Genomic DNA, 22,734 nt, shown 5'->3' on the forward strand with positions numbered 1-22,734 from the left:
ACACGTAGGCATAAGGGGAGTGTGAACGCGTGCGGGGGCTGGCGTGCGTGCAAGAAGGCTAGTGTTATTTTTTGATTTTACGAGCATGCACTGATTAGCAACAGGAATTTTGTCACTGAAATCAGCGACGAAAGACAGAAAATAATTTCGTTGCTGAATTTAGCGACGGAAATGAATCCGTCGCTAAATTGTTGATTTCAGCGATGGAAATTTTTTATCGCTAAATTTAATCTGTCGCTAAATTCCATCGCTAAAATTTAGCAATGCCAATTTTAGAGACATAATTTGTTTGTTACTAAATCTGTCGCTAAATTATTTAGTGACGAAAATTTAACATTTAGCGATAGAATTTTCTGTCACTAAATGCTAAATTTTTTGTAGTGGACAGCTTCAACAACGGCGATAGCTGCTGCGTCCGTGGCGACTACGTCGGTGGTGAATGGCAGCAACTCCAACGATGGAGGTTTGTCGGCCACGAGGGAGGTCTGGTCAAGCCCTGCGCAATGAAGGTCTGACTAGTTGCAAGCTAGAACGAGAACGATAGAAAGTGAGAGAGAGAAAAAAAGAGTACGCCAGCGATAAAAAAGGCTTGGGCATTCAAGTAGGTGAGAGAGAGAAAGAGAAAGAAGTGGGTGAGTATTCAAAACTTTTTGATGGAGAGAGAGAAAATGACAAAAAGGGCTTGGTAGAGGTAGACCTATAATTAAGGTTTGGGATAAATATGAAATTTTGGCATGAGTTGTCAACAAAGTTTTCAAAGTGTTTGTTCACCTAACATTATCCAATAATTATTAAGGACAATGCTAGACAAAACACTCTCTTAGCCAAGTTACTTGACAACTTTAATTTATCGCAGAATTTTGACATCAAAATATTGCGATAAATTAAATCCAAAAAATAAAATTATTTCACTCACTCTCTCTTTCTTCTTCTCCCACTTTCTTTATCTTTCCCACACTCTCTCTCAAACCCACCACAACTACAAGCATTGTCCGTTGTCGCCCCCATCGCTTCGCCACCTTCGTTGCCCCCCACCACTGTCCATCTTCGCCCCCTATCGTTGCGAGTACTGCATCGCCTTACCCCTACCACTGGCCACAGATCGTCGTCGCCTCCCCCACTGCCGCTCAAATTGCCATCGCCCTTCCCGCCACTTGTGAGCAACTACTTCGCCCCTCCTACACCGCACCACGATGGCCCCCCCCCACCGCCACTCGCACCACACCGTCGTCGCCCCTCCTACGATTTGCACATACATTTATATAGTTTTCTTTTTTCTGCTTTAATTTTTCTATTTGCTTCTATTATTTTTTTATGTGGTGATGATGATGATGATTTGATTGTGAAAATGGAAAATAAAAAACATGATTTGCTTTGAGTTGTAAAAGAATATAATTTATTTTTTTATTTGGTTGTGTGAGTTTGGGGTTCGAGTATATGGAGTATCAAGCTTATATGATGTGGTCGGAAAATGAAATTTACCTGTTAGCAAATGTAATCAGAAAAGAGTTAAAGACGATGTTGAGGAAGGCGAGAATATCTAAATATTACTTTGTTTGTAATTATTTAAGTTCTCGTAATTTTGATTAAAATTTGTTATTTGAGTGTAAATTTAGTCTTTACAAAATTAGAATTTATGTAATTAATTTTATATTGTGTAATGTACTTAAAAGTTACAATTCATGAAATTGAAAGGAGTGTTTCTAAAATCAAATGAGTAGTGGGTTTGAGAGAGAGAATATGGGAGAGATAGTGAAAGAGGGAGTGAGAGAGAGAGTGAAAATGGGTGGCCTTCAGAAAATTGTCTGTAACGTCCCGTTTTTTAAATATAGAATGATATTAAATACAAGCTAATATCACCCATGAGCGTTATGAATTTTTTTACCAACGGAAGCGAATAATCGAACCTAAAAGCTAACTAAAAACTTTATAACAAGGATTTTCACTATATAGTTTTGGTACAAATACAACTGTGAAACATAAATCCTCAAATTTCAACAAATAAACTCCTATAATGTCCATTGTACGACATAACTCTCAATTGAAATAAAGGCAAACCCAAGCCCTATTGTAACCTTTGTTTATACAACTGTGATACTCATGTTTCACAATAAACCCACAATAGTAAACTTTTTATACAACATCTAATTAGAAATAGACAAAAAACCCAAATGTTACAATAACTTCTCTTTAATACAAGGTCTGTAGTACTATAACAATAGAAAACTAAATCAAGCTTCGACCACCGCTTTGCCTTTTCCCTTGTTTGTCTTCAGGATATTCGGTATGTCAGATATACTTGGGATGTTGAATATCCCAAGGATATGAAACATCTAAATTAGATATGTTGGTCCCTTAGGGTATGACCATTCAAGAGGGGGGTGAATTGAGTGATTAATTTTTTTTTAATTTTAATAAATATTATTGATTAAAGATTTTATTGGAAAATATATTTGATAAGTATAATAAATTATGTTTTAGATTAATAATAAATGTAAATAAAAAAATATAACAAAAATAAATACAATGAGGCACAAGACAATTTATAATGGTTCAGTGTCTTTACATACACCTAGTCCACTTTCTCAAGTTTTAACCATCCTTGGGGTTCCACTAAAATAATTTCACCAAACTTTCCACACTAGTTCACATTGGAAACTAGATACACACTTAGATTACAACGGATTTTAGGTAACCACTACATTAAGGTTTTCTTCCTAGCTTACCTTGAAAACTATATTAATCTAGATTTTAATGATTCTAGGAAATCTATACAATTCACAATGGTAATTTAAATGTTACAAATAATTTGTCCACATTTGGACACAAATAAACAATTAAGAATAAATTATACAAGGTAATAATATTTAAATAAATAAATTTATAACCTCAAATGGAGAAGTTCGGATTTGTCGTAGAAAACTTGAAGAACTTTTCTCCTTTTGCCTTGTAGCTCTTCGGTGGACATGCAATAATATTTCGAGAGCTTCAGATTGCTTGGATGCTTTGCTTGAGTGCGTTTGAAAGCTTTCAGGTGCTTTGAATATGCAATAAAATTATTTGGATAATTAAAAAATGAGTTTGAGGGTATTTATAAGCATTTTAACCACTAAAGAAAAAGTTAATATGAAGTTTGAAATTCAAAAAATGTTTAGGTTTTCTCAAACAATAAGAAAACATGTTTCATCTTTAATTCAAAATAAATTTACTTTTTGCATGAAAAATCAAGATTTGAAATTTCAAATATAAGTTTTTGAGATATAAATGATTAAAATAAGAAAACATGTCTAAAAAAAATCTTATTTAATTCAAAATAAATTTACTTTTTGTATAAGTAAGAGAAAACATGTCTAAAAACACTTCTCATTTAATTCAAAATTTGAAAATTCAAATATAAACTTTTGAGATATAAATGATTAAAACAAGAAAATGTGTCTAAAATCAATTATCTTTTAATTCAAAATAAATTTAATTTGTGTATGAATAAGAGAAATCATTTATATCATAGAAATATTTTTGTTAATCATCAAAACTTAATTAATTTGAGCAAGTTGGGTCAATATTCTCCCCCTTTTTTATGATGACAAAAAACATGATTTATGAGGTGATTAATATGATAAAATATTTTTAAACTCCCCCTTAATTTTATACTATAAGCTCCCTCTTTCAAAAACACTAATAGTATAAAAATGTTTTGGATATACCTTAATAGATAAAATAATTTTTAGGAGTTTTAAAGACCAAACCTGATTGCCAAATCTGATTGCCTTGATTGCACCTGCTTGATGTCCTATCTCTCAGATATACTATTTCCTCATATACACGAAAAAATATCATAATACATTTTTCTCCCCTATACAAAAATAATACACATTTCACATTCTCATACATACAATTTCTAATCTTATAACATCTTATTCTTCTCCCTCTTGTCATAATCAAAAATACATTGTTAACGAAGAAAATAAAGATTTAAACAATACAGTCCATAAGAAAAATTTATCAAGAATAATCCACATAAATAATATGATGGATGATAAACAAAAAGTACTGACAATATAGATGTAACGTTAAGTATTAAAAACAGTACAACATATCCATTATGGAATTTTGCGCTAACCATTCTAACCATAGATTTAAGATTACACAACATATAATATATCTACAAAGAAAGCAATCATAGAATAGTCAAGGGGTACAGTAGCATTACAGAATCTACAAAGCAATAATCTAAGTCATCCACGTTGATAGCTTTGGATTTCGCTAATGCTTAGTGCTGATGATGGTTGCCGAACACGACGGATCCAAGTTCATCAATATCACCTGAGAATGACCACTAGTTGCTGCTAGTTTTGACTGGGTAATGTTGCGAACTATCCTATTGAAATAAGGAAACAATATATTTTTTTCTTGGATGATTGGGTTTTCAAAATTTCAAATAGAGTTTGGATCATCCATGAGGAAAGATCCATTGTCAAAATATGGGTTTGAGTTGGTTTCTGGGTGAAACCAATTTTGAACATTGAAAGGGTTTGCATAAGATTTTGCAAATAGTAATTGCTCTAATAAAGCTAGATGAAATTGAAGATCGACGACTTGCAATTGGAGGGCAAAAATGTAGGAAACACAACCTTAAATAGGATCTTGAAGTCTAACTTGATCTTCATACAAGAGTGTAGTGACAGTCCCATAACAGTCACTAACCGGAAGTTAGGCCAAGAGTTTTGAGGTATTACTAACACCAAAAACTTTATGGATATCTACAAAATCAGTAGGTTCTTTTTCATGACAGAAGTAAAGGGCAAAGATGCATGATTGAGTACACTTTATTCTTAATACTTTGCAGGACGGAGAATTGGGTCTTGACATGATTTTATAGTTTTATTTATTTATTTATTATTTTATTATTATTATTATTAATTTTTAAAACAATGACTTGTCACTGTTTTTAGGGTTTCGATCAACAGAGGCGAGAGGGTGAAGGTGAGAGCGAGGGTGAGAGCAAGAGAGCGAGGACAAGAATAAGACAGAGCAATGAGAGGAGAGAGAGGCAGTGAGTGACAGAACGAGAGACAAGGAATTTGGGGATTGGTGAGCAGGCCGCGAGCGACGGTGACAGTAGCAAGGATGTTGATGACTGTAAACGCGACGGACGTTGGGCAACAGAACAAACAAACAAACAAGCACAAACAAAAATGAACAATGAATAATCGTGAAACCCTAATAAAAACAATCACAAAGACAAAAAAATGAAAAAAAAATTGCAAATGAAATGGAGCTTATCATGAAGTCAAATGAGGGAAACTCAGGACACGTGGATCTGATCGATTGCACAACGGAGATGCGACAGTGAACGAGGGAGATACTAGAAGGGGAAAGGCGACGGCGAACGAGGGGGATATTGAGGGAGATAGCAAAGGTGAAGAGGAGGCGACGAACGAGGGAGATGCCGGAGATGAAGAGATTTGAGGGAGAAGACTGCTTTCACGGTGAAAATTCGGTTGGATTCAAGATTAGACGGTTTGATTTTGAAGAAATTGGTGATTTACAACAATGTTTTTGGAAGAGATTGAGAGATGAAGAGGGAGAGAGAGATGACAGAGAGAGGGTTCAACCTTATCTAGGTCAGCACTTTTATTTATTTATTTATTTTAAGAATATAAACGAAATTTGCACAAAAGATTTTTCCACTTCAATATTCTAAACTATCCAAAGGGATTTATTATCCTTAATTCTCTTCTAATTTATTCTTGAAAATTCATTGTATTCCAAATATATAAAAAATCTTTTGGTATTAGAACTAATTTTCAATATTCATTTTTCTTAGACAACATTGATCCAAAATTCATCTTTTAAAGCTTAATCCATGCAAGTTAGCTCAATCATTAGATATGAAGGCCACATTGTTGCAATATTGATCCATAGGATGATTACAAATTTGTATTCTTAGGAAGCTCATCTAAATCTCCTTAAATGAATCTATTGTTACCTCATCTTCATTATTTCTCTTTGCCTCAAAGGATTTATTAAATTTAATATAAATAGATTCTTCTAAAGAGTTTGTCCTAAGATTATACATTTTATAAGCCTTACTAGTATTTGAATATCGAAGGAAGATTCCTTAGTCACTTTTAGTCTCAAATTTTCCTATATTGTCATTTGTATTCAAAATAAAATATTTACATCCAAAGGCTCTAAAATAGGATACAATAGGCTTCTAATGTATCTCAAATGGTGTCTTTTTTATACCTTGCCTTAAAATAAATCTATTTAAAGTGTAACAAATGATATTAACTGTTTCGGCTCAAAAATAGGTAGGCAATTTATTCTTCAAAAACATAGTTCTAATCATTTCTTGAAGAGACAATTTTATCATTTAGCTCTCTTTGAACTTTTTTAGCTTTCTTTACAAAGTTCTGAAAAACTTCATCATTTGAAGTCAAAAGCATAATCCAAGCATCACAATTTTTTTTTTTCCATTAATTTTCATTTTAAGAAGCCCGACAACTAGATCAATTTTTTTTTATTAGGTTTGGATTTGAATGACCTAATATGTCTTTTATGCCATAGAAATAATATTATAATTCTTTACTATTAGACATTATGTCTAGAAGGTGAGAGACCTTTCTTTTTTGGAAATGAGATCTATATATCTCTTCACTAGTCATGTGTTGTGAGCATATAAGATTTTGAGACAAAATTTGAAAACATGTTTAAAAATAATTCTCCTTTAATTCAAAATTTAAAAATTCAAATATAAGCTTTTGAGACATAAATGATTAAAACAAGAAAACATGTTTAAAAATAATTCTCTTTTAATTCAAAATAAATTTACTTTTTGCATGAATAAGAGAAAATATTTATATTATAAAAATATTTTTGTTAATTATCAAAACTTAATTAAGATTTCATAACATCTTAATATTAATCACATCTTAACATCTTAATTATCAAACATAACATCTTAATATTAATCACAAATAAGGTTATACATCATCATTAACCATAAATGAGGTTATACATTATCATTCCTCAAAACGTTCAGAATTCAAAGTAACAGAACTTAAATACATGGGCTATATAATATACATTCAATTCATCATACACTTTGCTAAGTGTCATTTCATGCCTTATTCATTTTCGTTTCTACTATAATCTCCATTTGGAACGTTTGAATATTTCAGAGGCAAAACCCAGGTTAGATGGTGAATCATCTAAGAGAACTGTAATGCCCCGCTTTTTCGGACTTGAGACAATTCCGGGACAATAATTTTTTTTTCTTTCAAAAGCTAAACCACCTCATTCCTCGAATTCGTCCTAGAATTTCCATACATTTTATCTCGAAAAAGAGTCACTATACACATCAAATGCGGAAGCAAAGATCGAAACCTGATATCTTAACATTAATCATAAATGCTTACATCTTCAACATTCCTCAAAACGTTCAGAATCTAAAATAACAGAACTAAAATACAAGGGCTACGTAATATACATTTTATTCTTCACGCACTCTGATAAGTGTCATTTCATGCCTCATTTATCCCCGTATCTGCTACAATCTCCAATTGGAACGTTTGAATATTCCAGGGGCGAAACTCAAGTTAGATGATGAATCATCTAAGTAAGGGTACATAATGTTATGTCATGTGTGTATGCAATGTCTTACCTCGTAGGTGTCAACTGCACCCCTCATACTACCTACCATTTTAGCGGCCCCCTCTATCGAAGCCGAGGTGTATGGGTGCACCCTTGGTAAAGTAGTGGTGTCAGTTCGTACTCCCTACGGCCTCAAATGCGAGTGATCAATGATATCAATGTGTATTTATGCATTTCATAGTCATGTCATGTATGTAATCTACGTGATGGGTACATATCATAGTATGTCAATATGATGAAAACATTTTCGAGGAACATAAACCAAGCATTTTCCATAAAACTGACTTTAATTGGAGAGTACCACTTACCTTCTAGAGCTTGTCAGGCTACCTTGATATCTGTGCCTTGCCTCGTGCATCGCCTCGATTTGTGTGTCAACCTCAAATTTTGACAAGTCACTTCAACTTATTCCTCAAAGCATCTCAATTACCATAATTATTTATTAAATTCTATTTTTCCATAATTTTTTCTCTATTTCTTCCTAATTTTCCTCAATAAATCCAAACTAAATATTTCTAAAAATATTTTCTCAAATATTTCACGACGAAAATTCATAAAATAATATTCTTAAATTTCTGAAATTTTTAGGGAATTTTACTTAACTTGATTTAGCCTCTCCAATTTCCTCGGTATGCGTGCCTTGATCTCGAAAAGCGTGTCCGGACAATTTTTCCTGCCAAAATCTCCAGGATATTACTGAAATATAATTTCCTATCTTTTGGGATTTTTTTGGAATTTTTTTCGACATTTTCCCATTTATTTTTCCTTTTCTTTTATTTCTTTTTCTTTTTCTTTTTCTTTTCTTTTTCCCTTTCTTCTTCTTCCTCCTCCCTCTTGCGCCACATGCAACTCCATTTTTTTTTCTTCCTTTCTTCTTCCTTCTCCTCCTCATCTTCTTCTTCTTCCTTCTCTTCTCTTCTTCTTCCTCTCCTTTCTTCTTCTTCTTCTTCTTCTTCTTCTTTTCTCTTATTTCCTCCATGGCCAAACCAGCACTGCCCGCGGCCGTCGCTGCTGCCAGCGCCCCCGCGCGCCTCCGTCGCCAGCGACTTCCGCCTCTCCCAGCCGCTGTACCGACCGCAACGTCGCCTGCCACTGTGAGTTGCCATCGCGGCAGCTCCTCTGCCTCGCGTCCAGCTTGTTGGAGCTTGCGGCCATGGCTGCCATGGCCGCGGCTCCGCTGCTTCAGGTCGTTTCTCGGCCCACCGATCGCCTCCGCACCTCACCTTGCTGCCTCGGCCATCGCACGACCGGCTGCCCCTTCTTCCTTGACCACCATGGCTGAGCATCGAAGCTCTGCTTCGCGGCCATGGCTGCTGGAAGTGGCCACTCTCGGCCGCTTACCCTCTCTCTCTCTCTCTCTTCAGCGAACTCTCGCTTCCTTGCTGCTCTTAAACAGCTAAGCTTTATGCCTATTTATAGGCGCTCGACTGCTCTTTCACCTCATTGGCCACACCCCATTGCGTCTGACACACTCAACTGGCTGCCATGGATTTGTAGAGGCGTGGGATTTGCGCAAATCACGAGTGCAAAAAGCATGGCCGATTTACAAGGCATGGGATTTGAAGTTTGGAGTGGCAGGGCATGGCCAATTACGTTTAACAGAGGCCTCTGCCATGCGTGTACACACATATATATATTTATATATCATACATTACATTAACATATATAAAATTATGTATTAAATTCTAATTTTCTCATAATCTCACTTGAGAATTTTTCCTTATTGCAACCATGTTCTCAAATATCGATTAAATTTGCATTTTAATACTGAAAGCGCAAAATTAATAATCCAATTCTTAGTTGAAAAGGACGATTTCGCCCCAGTGTCCTTACCGGACTGTTATTTAATCCTAAAACCACTGAAGGGTTGCTTATTACGCAAAACCAGAGCCCCCCTAGGGTTCCATTGATTTTTCGAAAGTCTCCTACAACGATTCGATTTTACAACATAAATTACAGTTGTATTTTAGTTGTACCGAAAATCTTTCCGGATTCGATTTCTTTCGATACCATAAATCCTATCTTGATACGCTCGTCGAGACCAGATAATTTTTCTTAGATAATTTCACTCCGAGGCATTCTCTACAGTCGATTCAGTACGTATAATTGCTATCAAACCCATTTTTCGGTATTCTAAAGTCATCGAAATTATGTGGCAACTTTATACGAACATGAGGTATTACAAGAACAATAAACATATTTCGTGCATGGATACAAAATATCATTTTCCATTTCATTTCGATTTGAGTCGACCGTACCTTATTGCTACTCCACATTTTTATAACCTATTTTCCAGGCTGATGTGTATGGATGCATCCTTGGAAGAGCTGCGGTCCCGGCCCGTACTCTCAAACTCTTATGTGAATGCATGATCAATAATATCATCGTGTATATATGCATATTTCATCATCAATACATGTAAATGCAATCTATATGATATACTCACGTCAAGACATGACAACATGATAAACCATATATTTAAAATTAAGTTTTTTGGGTTGAACCACTTACCTTCTCAAACTTATCAGGCTACATCGATATTCATGCATTGCCTCAAAATACGTGCATCGTCTATATTTACGTGCCAACATCAAAATTTGCATAAGTCACTTCAACTTAGACCTTAAAGAACCCTAATCATCATATTTTTTTAAATAAACGTTACATCTGAAGGAGGTGGTGACAACAACTACAGTTTGGTAATGGTAGACTCTGATACAATGTTAAATCAGAGAACTTAATTGAGATCTAGCCTCTTCATTTACATTTTATAGGAGGAATGTACAAGAATTTACTCTTAAAAATAAGAACTAATTGACAAGTCATTGACATCTATGATAGCTAATTAAATTTATTTTAACAAATTATTAGAGAAAAAGACAAAAAAAGGAAAGCTTTTACGATTGATATGATCTCCACTGGTGAACTCGACAAATTCAACACACATCTGGGATGCTCTCACATCTGAGCTTTTAATAATCCACCAAGGAGTAAAAACTGGCACCATGGAGAAAAATTTTGCCTTTAGGCAGACTCCAAATAGGAAGTGCTCAACCTTCTCATTCTAGATACTAACTCACAAAAGCAAGCAGGAGCGTCAGCCTTAGCCGTGCATTCAACTGACAGTTCAAGAAGCTTTCCTCGACATGTACAGAACTGTCACGGGTAGAAGGTACAACACAAGAAGACATATAGTAGACAAATTTTCAGCCCCAAATTGCATTATGAACGGAGAACCCAGTGAAAGGCAAGCATGATTCTCAATCAACTTAAAACTTGTTTATCTTGCTTGAAGAAAAAAATCAGCCTAGCAGCCTGGCCAGATCAACTACTGTTGGAAGAATCTCCTCGTACAATTGTACATTGATTTAAAGCATAGATCGATGGAACATCATTTTGGCAGCAGAGTAAACAGATCTGGCATCATCATCTGCATGGAAAATTGACACTTCCAGTGTCGGAGAGTAAATAGGATAACAAGAAGATACCATAATTGAAGCTAACAAACATCCTCATAGTGCAGGGGTACTAGAGGTCACGGCAAAACGAAATTTTGCCAAGGCCTACTTCACATAATGGACAAAAATCCTTTTTGTCTTTCTTAGCATCTAAAACTAGTTCAAGTTTGTTCGAAACGTGGAGGCTGATTCAATTTATGATACCTATGCCTAGTTAGCCCGGGGTCTCATTGCGTGGTCAACTATTGGTGGTCAAGGGGGCAGCGGCCCTTATGCCCCCAAACCCTAAGCAGGAAATTGTTTCCAAACCAAAATGGATTAAGAAACCTATCCAAATTAAGAGTTCTATTTGCCCTAATTTTTGTCTATAAATATATGGGCATAATTCTTCTAATTGTAACCTTCTGAAATAGTGAAAACATCTAGTGCACTTGTGGAGGTAGGCATTCTTTGTCGAACCACATAAAATGCCTTGTGTCTGAACGCACGATTTTGTTCCAAATTTTTTTTATCACTTAATTCGTTCCCTAACAAAGTTATCATAAGATCCAATTATTATACAATGAGAAAGGATACTTCTTCTTCTTTCTTTTTTTGTTGATACATAAGATATGAGAGAATAAATATGCTGTCGTTGATTATTTACATCAGTTAACTGTAACATCACTCAGTGTAACAAGCCAGTCAACGCAACCATTCACCTTGGTAAATAGAAGGATCTCATTCAGAATCCCCTTTGTTTCATACCACTTTTATTGAAAAAATTATTACTTGATATGTTCATATGAGCCTGCAAACTGCAAATAAATTCCATACCTGCAACCTTGGCCAAACTATAATCTGCAGGCACATTGGTCTCTGCCTCGACAGCAGCTTTGGCGGCTGCTATACCAACAGCCAAACTCTGGATAACAACCAACCCTGCAGAGATGCAAGCAAGTGTTGCACCAACCAAGCAATCCCCAGCCCCTGTAAGCCTTACAACTGAGGCAGGAAGTGCACAGCGAATACATTAGAGCTTGTCTCATGCTCTCTAGCTCCAAAAAACTGATTTGGAGGACAGCATGAATTCACAGGCTGCTGGAATCATGAAGCTTACTTTTCATCAAACCATTTTTCTTGAATCCAGGGGGGTCCTCTAGAACATAAAACACCCTGTCTGATCCAAGAGTCACAATGACAACTTTAAAACCTTTCTCAAGTAAAACCCAGATTGCTAGTCTGAGCATTTGGAACAAGGATTCTATTGAACATCCAATATTCCTATTGTTTTTGTGAATTGGATGAAAAACATCGCCGCAAGACAGAGCATTTGCCATGGCAACAAGTTCATCTTCATTAGGTGAAGCAAACGTTATTTGTAAAACCCTCAGATCAGTAAGCACATATGCAAAATGAAATGCATAAATCAGTGGTATTATTAAATACTGATCCTGTTATTCCACCCTTCCAAAGTTATATCTGTTAATCTATGTTTGAATGTTTGTTCAAAGTTGAACTCTAATATTGAGCACAAGCCATTAATAAAAGTCGAGGGAATATCAACAACCAAATGATTAGAGCTAAACAACTACCTTAAGCAGCACAACACAAGTAAGCTTTGGCACTTACAGACTCTACAACTGAAAACAACTCTTCTGGATTTTACCACTGAGATGGGCTCAAACCACACAGGAACATCAGATAGAACAAACAGGTGAACTATTATAAATTTAATTATAACCAATTAAACAAATAAACAGAAGAGTTTTTTAGAGAAGCAGCTAGTATTTTCACATTAATAAAAATATTCCAGTCAAAGCATGTTTTATCCATCTCAATGTGCACAGACACAGTAAATGAATAACACAAATGAATAAATTACAGCTCAGTTTGGTGACTATGTAGCACAAAGTTAACAGTCATTAAAGAAATGTACTTAGGGAAGTTAAGTTTTATCTGTCCCAATGTGCACATTACACAGAATAACAGATAAAAATATTCTACTCTTTTGCACGTAACATTTTTTCAGAGGTTTGCTGCTATGGCCAACTACATGAAATAGTAGGGGCACACTCCTGACTGATAGCAGGCTTCAGAATAATTACCAGAATCAAATAGAATGGAAAAAAATGTCATTGTTCTAGCATGATTAGAAAATCAGTCAGGGGCATCATTTATACAATGGATCATGGAGAAGCCAAAAACTCGCAAGTTGATCCAATAAAAATGACCCAAAGAAGCTTTTTGAATAGAAAACCACATGAGTAGTTTTTATTTTGATTCACGAACTTGATATCATGGACGAAGACAACAATTGCTCACCCAGACGAATGACTCCAACCTATATAAGTCAACAAGACTAAAAAATCTACCTTCCATAGACAGTCCAGCAGATTTCCAGTAATCCAGCAGCAAATTCCGTTTTGAAGAGAAAGAGCATCCAACAGTTTCAGGATTAATTAATTTTATTCTTTTTTCATTTGCTTCCTCCTACGGAAACAAAAAAGAATTGTGCCTTTCTCATATAAAGAATTAGATGAAGTCTGCTAGTCTAGCAACAAGGCACATCAATGGATCCGTTATATAATTAAAGGACAGAAGTAATTCTGGTGGATCAATATTATTTGGACATAGAACTGAACTAATCTGTTATTGAATCAAGACAATGGACAGATTGCGGTATGTATGGTAAACACTATTGCCCACTTGCAAAAATCAAAGAACGGTGAAAAATTAAATGTGTATATGTCCACACATTTGGACATCCCTTGTAAACAGAATCGTATATCATTTAAGTGAAATGGAACTGAATAAAAAAGAAAAAACAGAATGGGATTTGGAGACTCTCAGGAATTCTCTAACAGTTGTTTGAATAGGGTCATTTGACCCAATCATTTGGGACTTGAAATTCCAAATTCTTCGTCTGGATACACTTTTATTGAAACTTTGAAAGCATTTGGATTTTGGTCTAAATCCACCCTGGATTTGAACCAAAAAAATAGAAGAATTGGAAATGCAACCATTTCCGTCTATCCAAATGCAAAGAAAATTATGATTTTCATTGAGAGGTATCACCTCTCATTTTAATGGTCAAATTTATTTTTAAAAAATGAAATCATAACATTCTACCTTCTGAATATTGAATTATATGTTTGACAAGCCACCACTTTCTTTCTCATCAATTCAATAAGAGCAAAGTGCCAAATAAGCCACTGTACTTTAGTATTGGGGGCCAAATTGGCCATTGCACTTTAAAAAGGCCCAAAGAAGCCACTATACTTCAAGAATCTGTGCCAAATTGGCTTCTATACTTTAAGAAAGACACAAACTACAACTATTTGGGGGTCTTTTTGAATCACAATTTGGGGTTTAATTTGGACATTTGTAATTGTGTGAGGTTAATTGGGGATAGAGTTGACCATATTAATAGAATTAAAAGGTCGTTGGATGATGTGATGACGACATTGTCAGGATCCTATCCTAACTTAGGTTTTGATGAAGAACAAAATGTAGAACGAGAGAGGAAAAGAGAAAGAAGAGGGAGAAAAAAGAGAGAAATAAGGGAGAAATAGAGAAAAAAAAAAAAGAGAGAGAATTGAGAGAGAAATGAGAATCTGAATTCAAGTATTGATTTATAATGTCTCAGTACAATATGGTATGGCCCTATATATGGCTATCCTCAGTAGTTAAATTAGTTAGATTTATAACTAATTTTACCAACAGCTTATAACAATTGCAGTAGTTTATTACCAGCTATTGTAACTGTAATGATTGCAGTTGAAACAACTTCAACTACATTCTGCTATCTCATATCTATAGCAACTCCTTGTATAGTTTTTCAATTATAACAAAAATAACTGCTAACTGTTATTCACTTGAGAACTAATCTGCTACAACCACTACTCTCCTGTAAGTGTACACCCAAGCTCTTGACAGACATCTACCCTAACGGCTAACTTGGCCTTGGATCCAAAAGTATGGTGGCTTATTTGACCCTTTTTTAAAGTACAAGGGCCAATTTGACCCCAAGTCTAAAAATACAATGGTTTATTTGGCCCTGGGGTCAAAGTATAGTAGTTTATTTGGCACTTTACCCATGCAATAAATATGGCATGATGAGTCAAGAGTAATGTTATGTTATTGTGAATGAATCCCTCGACAAGGATAAATGTTAATGTAACTAATGGCAGGATACATCTTATTTAAGTATTCACCTGCCATATCAAGTCCCATGGCACTTATCTTATAAGGCCTTATTCCAAGCTTTGACATGCACTCAGCCACGTTCCTCGCTACTCCACCTGGTATATGATACACCTGGTGTATAGGCAGACGAAAGAAATTTTGTAAATTTCCAATTTTATTGTCAAACCTTTTGTCTTACAGTCTGTCTAATCGTACGTCTGTTCTGAGTACACTCGTCAAGCAGTGCAACAGTACACCAGTATCCAATACAGTGTACAATGCTCACAATATCGAGTCACGGACATACAGAAGGAAAAGAAAACAGAGGATCGAGGCAAAACTTGCCAGGAGTGGTGGTCCTTGAATTTGTAGGCATAGAAAGGGTGGCGTGAATATCCAAAACCATACCTCCGATTATCACTGGCTCTCCCTCAGCATCTTTCACTTCTCCACCTTTAACAAAAACCTAGAAAATACACAACACAAACTTCTTATGAATACAATCTACAAAAATGTGCAGAATGGGAGGAAAACCTTGATCAATGAATTTCTTCAGTTCTATTTATTAGAAATAATAATTATATATAGGAAAACGCCATGAAATCTTACGGAGTGAAGGGGCCGCGAAGGGTCAGATGGAGGCGGCAGCTTCATTTATGTTCTCCGATCAGCGGCGGCCCCCTGTTGAGGGTGATGCGGCAGCAGAGAACCACGATTTGGGCTGTGAAGTAAGAGTACGTTTGGTTTGGTAGAGGTGGAAAATGGGACTGAAATTTTAATTTTATGGAATTTTAATTCTCATTTCATTTATTAAGAATTTTAATTTTTTGATTTTAAAAAGAAAATTTATTTTTTAAACTAAGATCAGAATATAATGAATTTTAATTTTTTGATTTCAAAAAAAAATTTTACTTTTTAAACTAAAATCGAAATGATATAAAAAGTTATTTGATAGAATTTTTTAAAATTTTAATTAAAATTCAAATTTCACCCTCTTCTCTCAATTCTATCAATCAAACGCACATATTTGTTTGGTTTGGGCAGAGAGATGCAGATTTTGATTTGGGCTCAAACTGATCAAAGAGAACTTCTAGGGCTACAATGACTCAACTAGTTTAGACATGGGCCCTTGTTAAACAAACTAGTAGTAATCTTCTGAAGCCGCGAGAACACAGACTGGGCTGGAGAACTAAAGTAGGCCTCTAGGCCCATTTGTTTTCATCTTCTTCCTTTTTTAATTTCAAGGCCCAAACAACAATAAGACACTAATCCATAATTCACTACACCAATCATCTTCATGCCTATCCATTCACAAAGAGAAATTTAGAAATTATGATTCACCCATTTTTAATATAATTAGCTAAATTCACAAACTATGAATATTTTGTAAATAACCAGATATTTTAATTAATTAATATTTTATGGGAGTTAACATGCGAAAGTGGACAAGAAGAAGCAGGTTGGGGTCGATATGGACGATGAAATGTCACATTAATAGACAAAGTTTGGTGGGCCAGACTTTGTCTATTAATAGACAACGTAGACAGCTCACACCTTCCTTCCAAAACCACCCAAAATACGCCTAATTTTGCCCTTCCACCTTCCGTTCCCACCGCAAGCTTTTTATCATCCCAACTTTAAAGCTCGTCCAGCAAATGAGATGAGGTTGAGTTTGAAAACATTTAGCTTGTTTTAATTAAGTATCCAAATTTAGAGTTCTTTGTGGTTTATCTTGAAATTATGTGTTCTTTTTATACATCATAATTGAGATTTTTTTTGTCATATTTAACTATACACTAAATTTTATATATATTTTACATAAACAAACTTCAATTGAAGTTTTAGATGTAGAGCTAAGTAAAAAGACTAATTTAAAGAATGTTTAATATAAATATGCTGGGTTTGAACCTGATAAAATTTTGAATAAATAAGCTCGAATTCAAGTTTAATCGAATAAAATTTCTTAAAAAGTATATCTTAATCCTGATGAATTTGGTTTATTCGGTTACCCAGCAATGTGAAAGCGAACTTGGGTAAGAAGATTGGACAACAAAGTCTGATGGAGATTTTCTTTATATTTGTTTAACTAGTTAAATTACTGTTTTCTTGCGCCATGAAAAACGAGTCTCAGATCTCAATAATAATAATGATGATGATGATGATATTGTTGATGATGAGATTCTTTGTTATCCGAAGAAAGGCGGAAGAAGAAGAAGAAGCAGGCTGCTCAGTTTTAGTGTTTTAGGACAGTAGAAATACTTAAAATTGCTGAGAAGAAGAAGATTTCAGGATAAAAAATGGAGTCTTTGCTTGGGAAGATTTTCAATCTTATCCTTAAGTAGCCGATGGAGAAGGCAGATATTTACCAGTATAAAGCATCATCTGGGAGAGTGATGAGGTAAGCCTCAGGGTCACGGCTCAGCCTACTTAAGTAAGCTCCAAACCCATCCTGGCTTCTCAGAAACATAACTACTTTCCATCAGCTTCTCTTTCTCTCTCTCTCTGCCTGAGGGATGGGTGACCGGAAGACTCAGAACATTGGAGTTTCCGGCCAGCCTCCGGTGGACATTCCGCCGGCCTTGGCACCTCCGCAGAAGCCGAAGAGGAACAAGTTCGCCTTTGCTTGTGCCATTTTGGCGTCCATGACTTCCATCTTGCTGGGTTACGGTGAGCTTCTTGAATTTCACAATGTTATTGATACATTTATTTTGTACATTTTGTGCTATATAAGAGGGTATTATAATAAAAAAATTTCTCATAAGGCGCATAAAGACACGTGAGTCACATGTGAGGCACAGAATATTTTGATCATAATATCCCTTATATAATCCAATATGTACAAAATGGATGTACATCTAGCAACCCACAATTGACTAGGAACAAACGTGCCTTTGTGTTCTCTTTTTTGAGGCCCATCTTTTTGGATTTTTACCGAATCGACCACAAGTGTTTTCTTGCCAGTTCTTTAATTTTTCGAGAAAATGGTAACCAAAGTTTTAATGGGTCATCATGATGCGCAGATATTGGTGTTATGAGCGGAGCAGGAATCTACATCCAACGTGATCTCAAGATCTCGGATCTCCAGCTCGAGATCTTGATGGGAATCCTCAATGTCTACTCCCTTATTGGCTCAGCCGCCGCCGGTCGGACTTCCGATTGGATTGGTCGTCGCTACACCATCCTTCTTGCCTCCGTAATCTTCTTCATGGGAGCCCTTCTCATGGGCTTCGCCACCGACTATGCCTTCCTCATGGTTAGTCGCTTCGTTGCTGGCATCGGCGTCGGTTTTGCTCTCATGATTGCCCCCGTCTACACCGCTGAGATCTCCCCCGCCTCCACCCGCGGCTCTCTCGCCTCCTTCCCCGAAGTTTTCATCAACGCCGGTACGTTCTTTTCAGTTCAAATTCTCAATGATATTTATTCGAAATAATACAAAATTCATTATTTTGAATCTCTGCTTTGTTTTAACATTGTGTTCATCAATCGTTTTAGGTATATTATTGGGTTATATTTCGAACTATGGATTCTCAAAGCTTCGGTTAAGCTTGGGGTGGCGGTTCATGCTCGGCGTCGGAGCTATTCCATCGGTGTTCTTGGCTGTGGGAGTTTTAGCCATGCCGGAATCCCCCCGGTGGCTGGTCCTACAAGGCCGGCTTGGTGATGCCAGGAAAGTTCTCGACAAGACATCCAACTCTAAAGAGGAGGCTCAGCTCCGGCTCGGTGACATCAAGGAAGCCGCTGGGATCCCGCCAGAGTGGAACGACGACGTTGTTAAGGTGCCGAAACGGAGCCGCAACGATGCCGTCTGGAAGGAGCTCCTCCTCCACCCGACTCCCGTTGTTCGACACATCCTCATATGCGGCGTCGGAATCCACTTCTTCCAACAAACCTCTGGCATTGACGCCGTTGTGTTGTATAGCCCGAAGATTTTCGAGAAAGCTGGTATAACCGATGACACTGACAAGCTACTCGCCACAGTAGCCGTCGGATTCGTGAAGACCTTATTCATCCTGGTGGCCACGTTTTTGCTGGATCGAGTCGGGCGAAGACCGTTGCTCCTAAGCAGCGTGGGGGGAATGATTGCCTCCGTTGCCACCCTCGGAGTAGCGTTGACGGTCATTGACCACTCCGAAAAGAAGGCGTCGTGGGTCGTCGCCTTAGCGATCATCATGGTGCTAGCCTATGTGGCGACGTTCTCGATCGGGATGGGGCCCATCACTGGGGTCTACAGCTCGGAGATTTTTCCGCTGCGGTTGCGGGCACAAGGGTTTAGCGTAGGGGTGGCCGTGAACCGTGTGATGAGTGGTGTGATCTCGATGACGTTCATCTCGCTCTACAAGGCGATCACGATCGGTGGGGCCTTCTTTCTCTTCATGGGAGTGGCCATGATTGGTTGGATTTTCTTTTATACGCTGCTCCCAGAAACACAAGGCAAAACCCTCGAGGAGATGCAGCACCTGTTCGGATCCTTCTTCAAGTGGCGGTCCGCCGCCAGGGAACTGGAGAAGAACAGGCGAGTTGGCGGCGATGGTACTGGTAACGGCCAGATCCAAATGGGAACCACTAATGGTTGATTAGTACATATTAGGTTTTTGTATTGTGAATGACAGTTTTCTTAATTTAGTTTGGCAACCAAGAAGGGTATTAAAGTCATTTAGATGATTCTTGTGACCCTGTCACGACTATCTATTGGGAAATTCTATTTGTAATCATAGAATTTGTTTTTCGCAATCATTGTAATTAAAATATTAAATTTTACTATTTACAGCCACACTTATTACTTTCTACAAAAAAATACACCCACGCGCATCAAACCCTATTTTTCTTCTTCTTCTTCTTCAGACCACCGGTCACAACGCCGCTAACTTTGCTTGCCTCGTCTAGCCTGTTCGTTGGAGTCCCTGAAATCACATAACCAGGTAAAAATTTTACCATCTAATTTGATTTGATGGCAAATGCGGTAGTGTTGGGACTCGTGGGAGTTTGCTGAACTCCCAGACGCCGGTCAATGCCTGGTTACAGCCTGAACTTGGGCATTCGAGGGGTGGGGGTTCCCCTGAACCTCAGGGTTCGAGGGGTTGGGGGTTCCCCAAACCACGAGGTTCGGGGAACCCCCAACCCCCCCAAAACTCGTTGTTCAAGGGTGCCTAATTAATTTTTTAATTAATATTAATTTTTAATTAATCTTGTGTTTTAGAAAATATTAATAATTTGTGTGTTATATTGTATAGATATGGTACACGGCAGAAGAAATGAAGTAGAACGAGCTTTCCTTCTTCAGCTCGACAGCGTCCTACTGCATCGAGGAGAAGGAGAAGAGTTGAGGGTACTAGTGAGCCACTAGATGTATTAAAGGCAGTAGATCCATCTCTTTTAGAGCCAGATGCCTCACCATCTATTATTGCTGCTCTTGATGCTCCTGAGTACAGTGCCAGTCAGCAAGAGCAATCATCCGATCAGGATGATATTTCTGTTGGACCATTACCTAGAGGCCCTCAGGATCCATCCATTTTAAAAAGCTTTAAAAATCACGTTGCGTTTGCAATATGGTCAGGAGAGGTAAGTTATATTTATTTTTTTGTTACACCAATGTTATTATTATAATTGAAATAATTAAGTATTTTATTATTTTAACAGGAAAGAGGTGTATTAAAATGTAGAAGTCATGGATTAAAAATTCCCGAATAGCCATTAAATAATCAACGTGTTCGTGATATCGTTATGGGCTCTAGTTTATCACCTTTGATAGATTGCACGTATTGTTTTACAAATCCTACGATTGTGTCAGCATTTACAGAAAGATGGTAGCCATAGACGAATATATTTCATTTATCATTTGGAGAGCTGAGTATAACATTATATGATGTGTCGTCTATTTTGAAGATTCCAGTCACTGGAAGGCCTGTATCTATCTGATGAGGGGAACGCCCTCGGTCCCATAATTACGCCGAGACGAATACCTAATAGCGGTCAAAAGATACACAGCAGATAGGCATAGCCACGTCAATCAGATAAGCACTCAATAGAGAAACCCCCGAGATCTCGGGAACAGGCTATCCCACCGAAGATCACGGAGGCAACAGTTATCCCGAACTCCTCGGAGGCGGAGGCTATCGCAAAACCCTTATCGGGAAAGTCCCGAAGAAGGCGGGAGGAAGATCCCGAAGATCCCTCATGATCCCTATCCCGAGAAAAGGTAAGCGAAGAAGGTGGGAGATTCTCCTGATCTTTCCATCAATTAACATAGTTTAAAAGGGGACAAGGAACCCTAGATCAAAGACTAACTTAATCATCGGAGATCGACCGGGGGAGCAAGCCCCGTCTCCATTGCAGGTACATTCAGAGAGGCAAGAAGGGAACGTGCGGCTACCACTTCCGAAAATCCTTCATCAATTGGCGCCCACCGTGGGGCCGACATTCTTCTCTTCTGTCTTTCCAGCGCAGCAGACAATCTTCTCAACCGTGAATGGCGACCAGAAGACAGCCGTCTAGGGCCGTGGGGAGCAACCCCGTTCCGGAACCGAGTCAGCAGAATCCTCCCCGAAGCCCGCCGGGGAGGGCTCGGAGTCCGGAGGGCCCTCCGCCTCCTCCTGATCGGATAGCACTTCTGGAGGGTCAAGTACAACGATTGACGGAGTTACTCATGGGTTTTCTAGATGGCCAGCATCAGCAAGCCCAGCACTCTCGGGCGGAGGAAAGGCGCGAGCCCCCAAGAGAAGAGGAATCTTATCGACGGGACGAGAATCCGCAGAGGCCAGGGCCAGATGACGGCGAGGCGGCCGAGTCTCTTGACTTGTCGTTTGTGCAGCAGCGGCAGGAAAGAAGACTGCGGCAGTTGGAGGAGGAGATGGCCGCCCTAAAGCCAAGGACCGGAGAGGCTCAGGGACCAAGGATAAATCAGCCCCTTGGCCCAGAAATCATGGCGGCCATACCACCAGAACGTCTCCGTATCCCGGCCATTAAGCCCTACGCGGGGACCACCGACCCGATGGATCACCTGGATCTCTTTACCTCGCACATGATGGTACAGGACGCCTCAGACGCGATGTGGTGTAGAGTTTTCTTGGCCACTCTGGAGGGGCACGCACGGGCGTGGTACTCAAACCTGGCTCATCATTCCATCATAAGTTTTGCGCAACTCCGGAGCAGCTTTCTGGCGCACTTTGCACCTCTCCGAAGACACCGAAGGTCCACCATGGCCTTGGTGAGTATGAAGCAGAACCAAGGAGAGCCCTTGAAGGATTTCGTTTCACGATTTAATATGGAAGCCCTGAGCATCGAGAACTTTGACCACAATGTTGCTATGGTGGCATTCCAGAACGCCCTGAGGCCCGGCCCTTTCGCCCAATCATTAGCCAAAACGCCTCCCAGCGCGTTCACGGACATATTGGGCCGGGCCACGAAGTACATAAATGCCGAAGAGGTCATGCAGGCTAAGAGGGCGGAGCATGTG

The 22,734-nt window shown here is 37.9% G+C and overlaps 3 protein-coding genes across 5 annotated transcripts in view; 2 read left to right on the top strand and 1 right to left on the bottom strand.

The window, feature by feature from the left end:
- Positions 1-10,351: 10,351 nt before the first annotated feature.
- The window catches only part of LOC127801850 (uncharacterized), a 74,791-nt gene continuing 62,408 nt past the window's right edge, over positions 10,352-22,734 (bottom strand). The window contains exons 2-4 of one of the 3 annotated variants that reach the window (XM_052337327.1): positions 15,891-16,835; positions 15,690-15,747; positions 10,352-12,098 (exon numbers count right to left, since the gene is read on the bottom strand). In XM_052337327.1, the coding sequence (XP_052193287.1) occupies positions 11,839-12,098; positions 15,690-15,747; positions 15,891-15,935 (363 nt within the window). In that variant the 5' untranslated portion in view covers positions 15,936-16,835 and the 3' untranslated portion in view covers positions 10,352-11,838. The remainder of the gene's footprint in view (positions 12,099-15,689; positions 15,748-15,890; positions 16,836-22,734) is intronic. The other 2 variants (XM_052337344.1, XM_052337337.1) reach the window with 2 other exon arrangements.
- LOC127801825 (polyol transporter 5-like) overlaps positions 17,246-22,734 on the top strand; it is a 77,880-nt gene continuing 72,391 nt past the window's right edge. The window contains exon 1 of the mRNA XM_052337264.1: positions 17,246-17,679. The gene's annotated coding sequence lies outside the window, so the exon portion shown is untranslated. The remainder of the gene's footprint in view (positions 17,680-22,734) is intronic.
- On the top strand, positions 17,736-20,058 carry LOC127801817 (polyol transporter 5-like). The gene is made up of 3 exons (XM_052337251.1): positions 17,736-17,948; positions 18,302-18,664; positions 18,774-20,058. The coding sequence occupies exons 1-3, from the start codon at positions 17,795-17,797 to the stop codon at positions 19,853-19,855; spliced, it is 1,599 nt and encodes a 532-aa protein (XP_052193211.1). The 5' UTR covers positions 17,736-17,794; the 3' UTR covers positions 19,856-20,058.

Source organism: Diospyros lotus, chromosome 1 (genome assembly GCF_014633365.1).
Source record: "Diospyros lotus cultivar Yz01 chromosome 1, ASM1463336v1, whole genome shotgun sequence".
NCBI lineage: Eukaryota > Viridiplantae > Streptophyta > Magnoliopsida > Ericales > Ebenaceae > Diospyros > Diospyros lotus.

What these genes read in the sequence shown, in the direction of transcription:
- LOC127801817 (XM_052337251.1), top strand. Translation starts at nt 17,795, where the DNA reads ATGGGTGACCGGAAGACTCAGAACATTGGAGTTTCCGGCCAGCCTCCG. An exon ending in TTCCATCTTGCTGGGTTACG is followed by an intron (nt 17,949 to 18,301) that starts GTGAGCTTCTTG and finishes CATGATGCGCAG; the next exon opens with ATATTGGTGTTATGAGCGGA. An exon ending in CGAAGTTTTCATCAACGCCG is followed by an intron (nt 18,665 to 18,773) that starts GTACGTTCTTTT and finishes CAATCGTTTTAG; the next exon opens with GTATATTATTGGGTTATATT.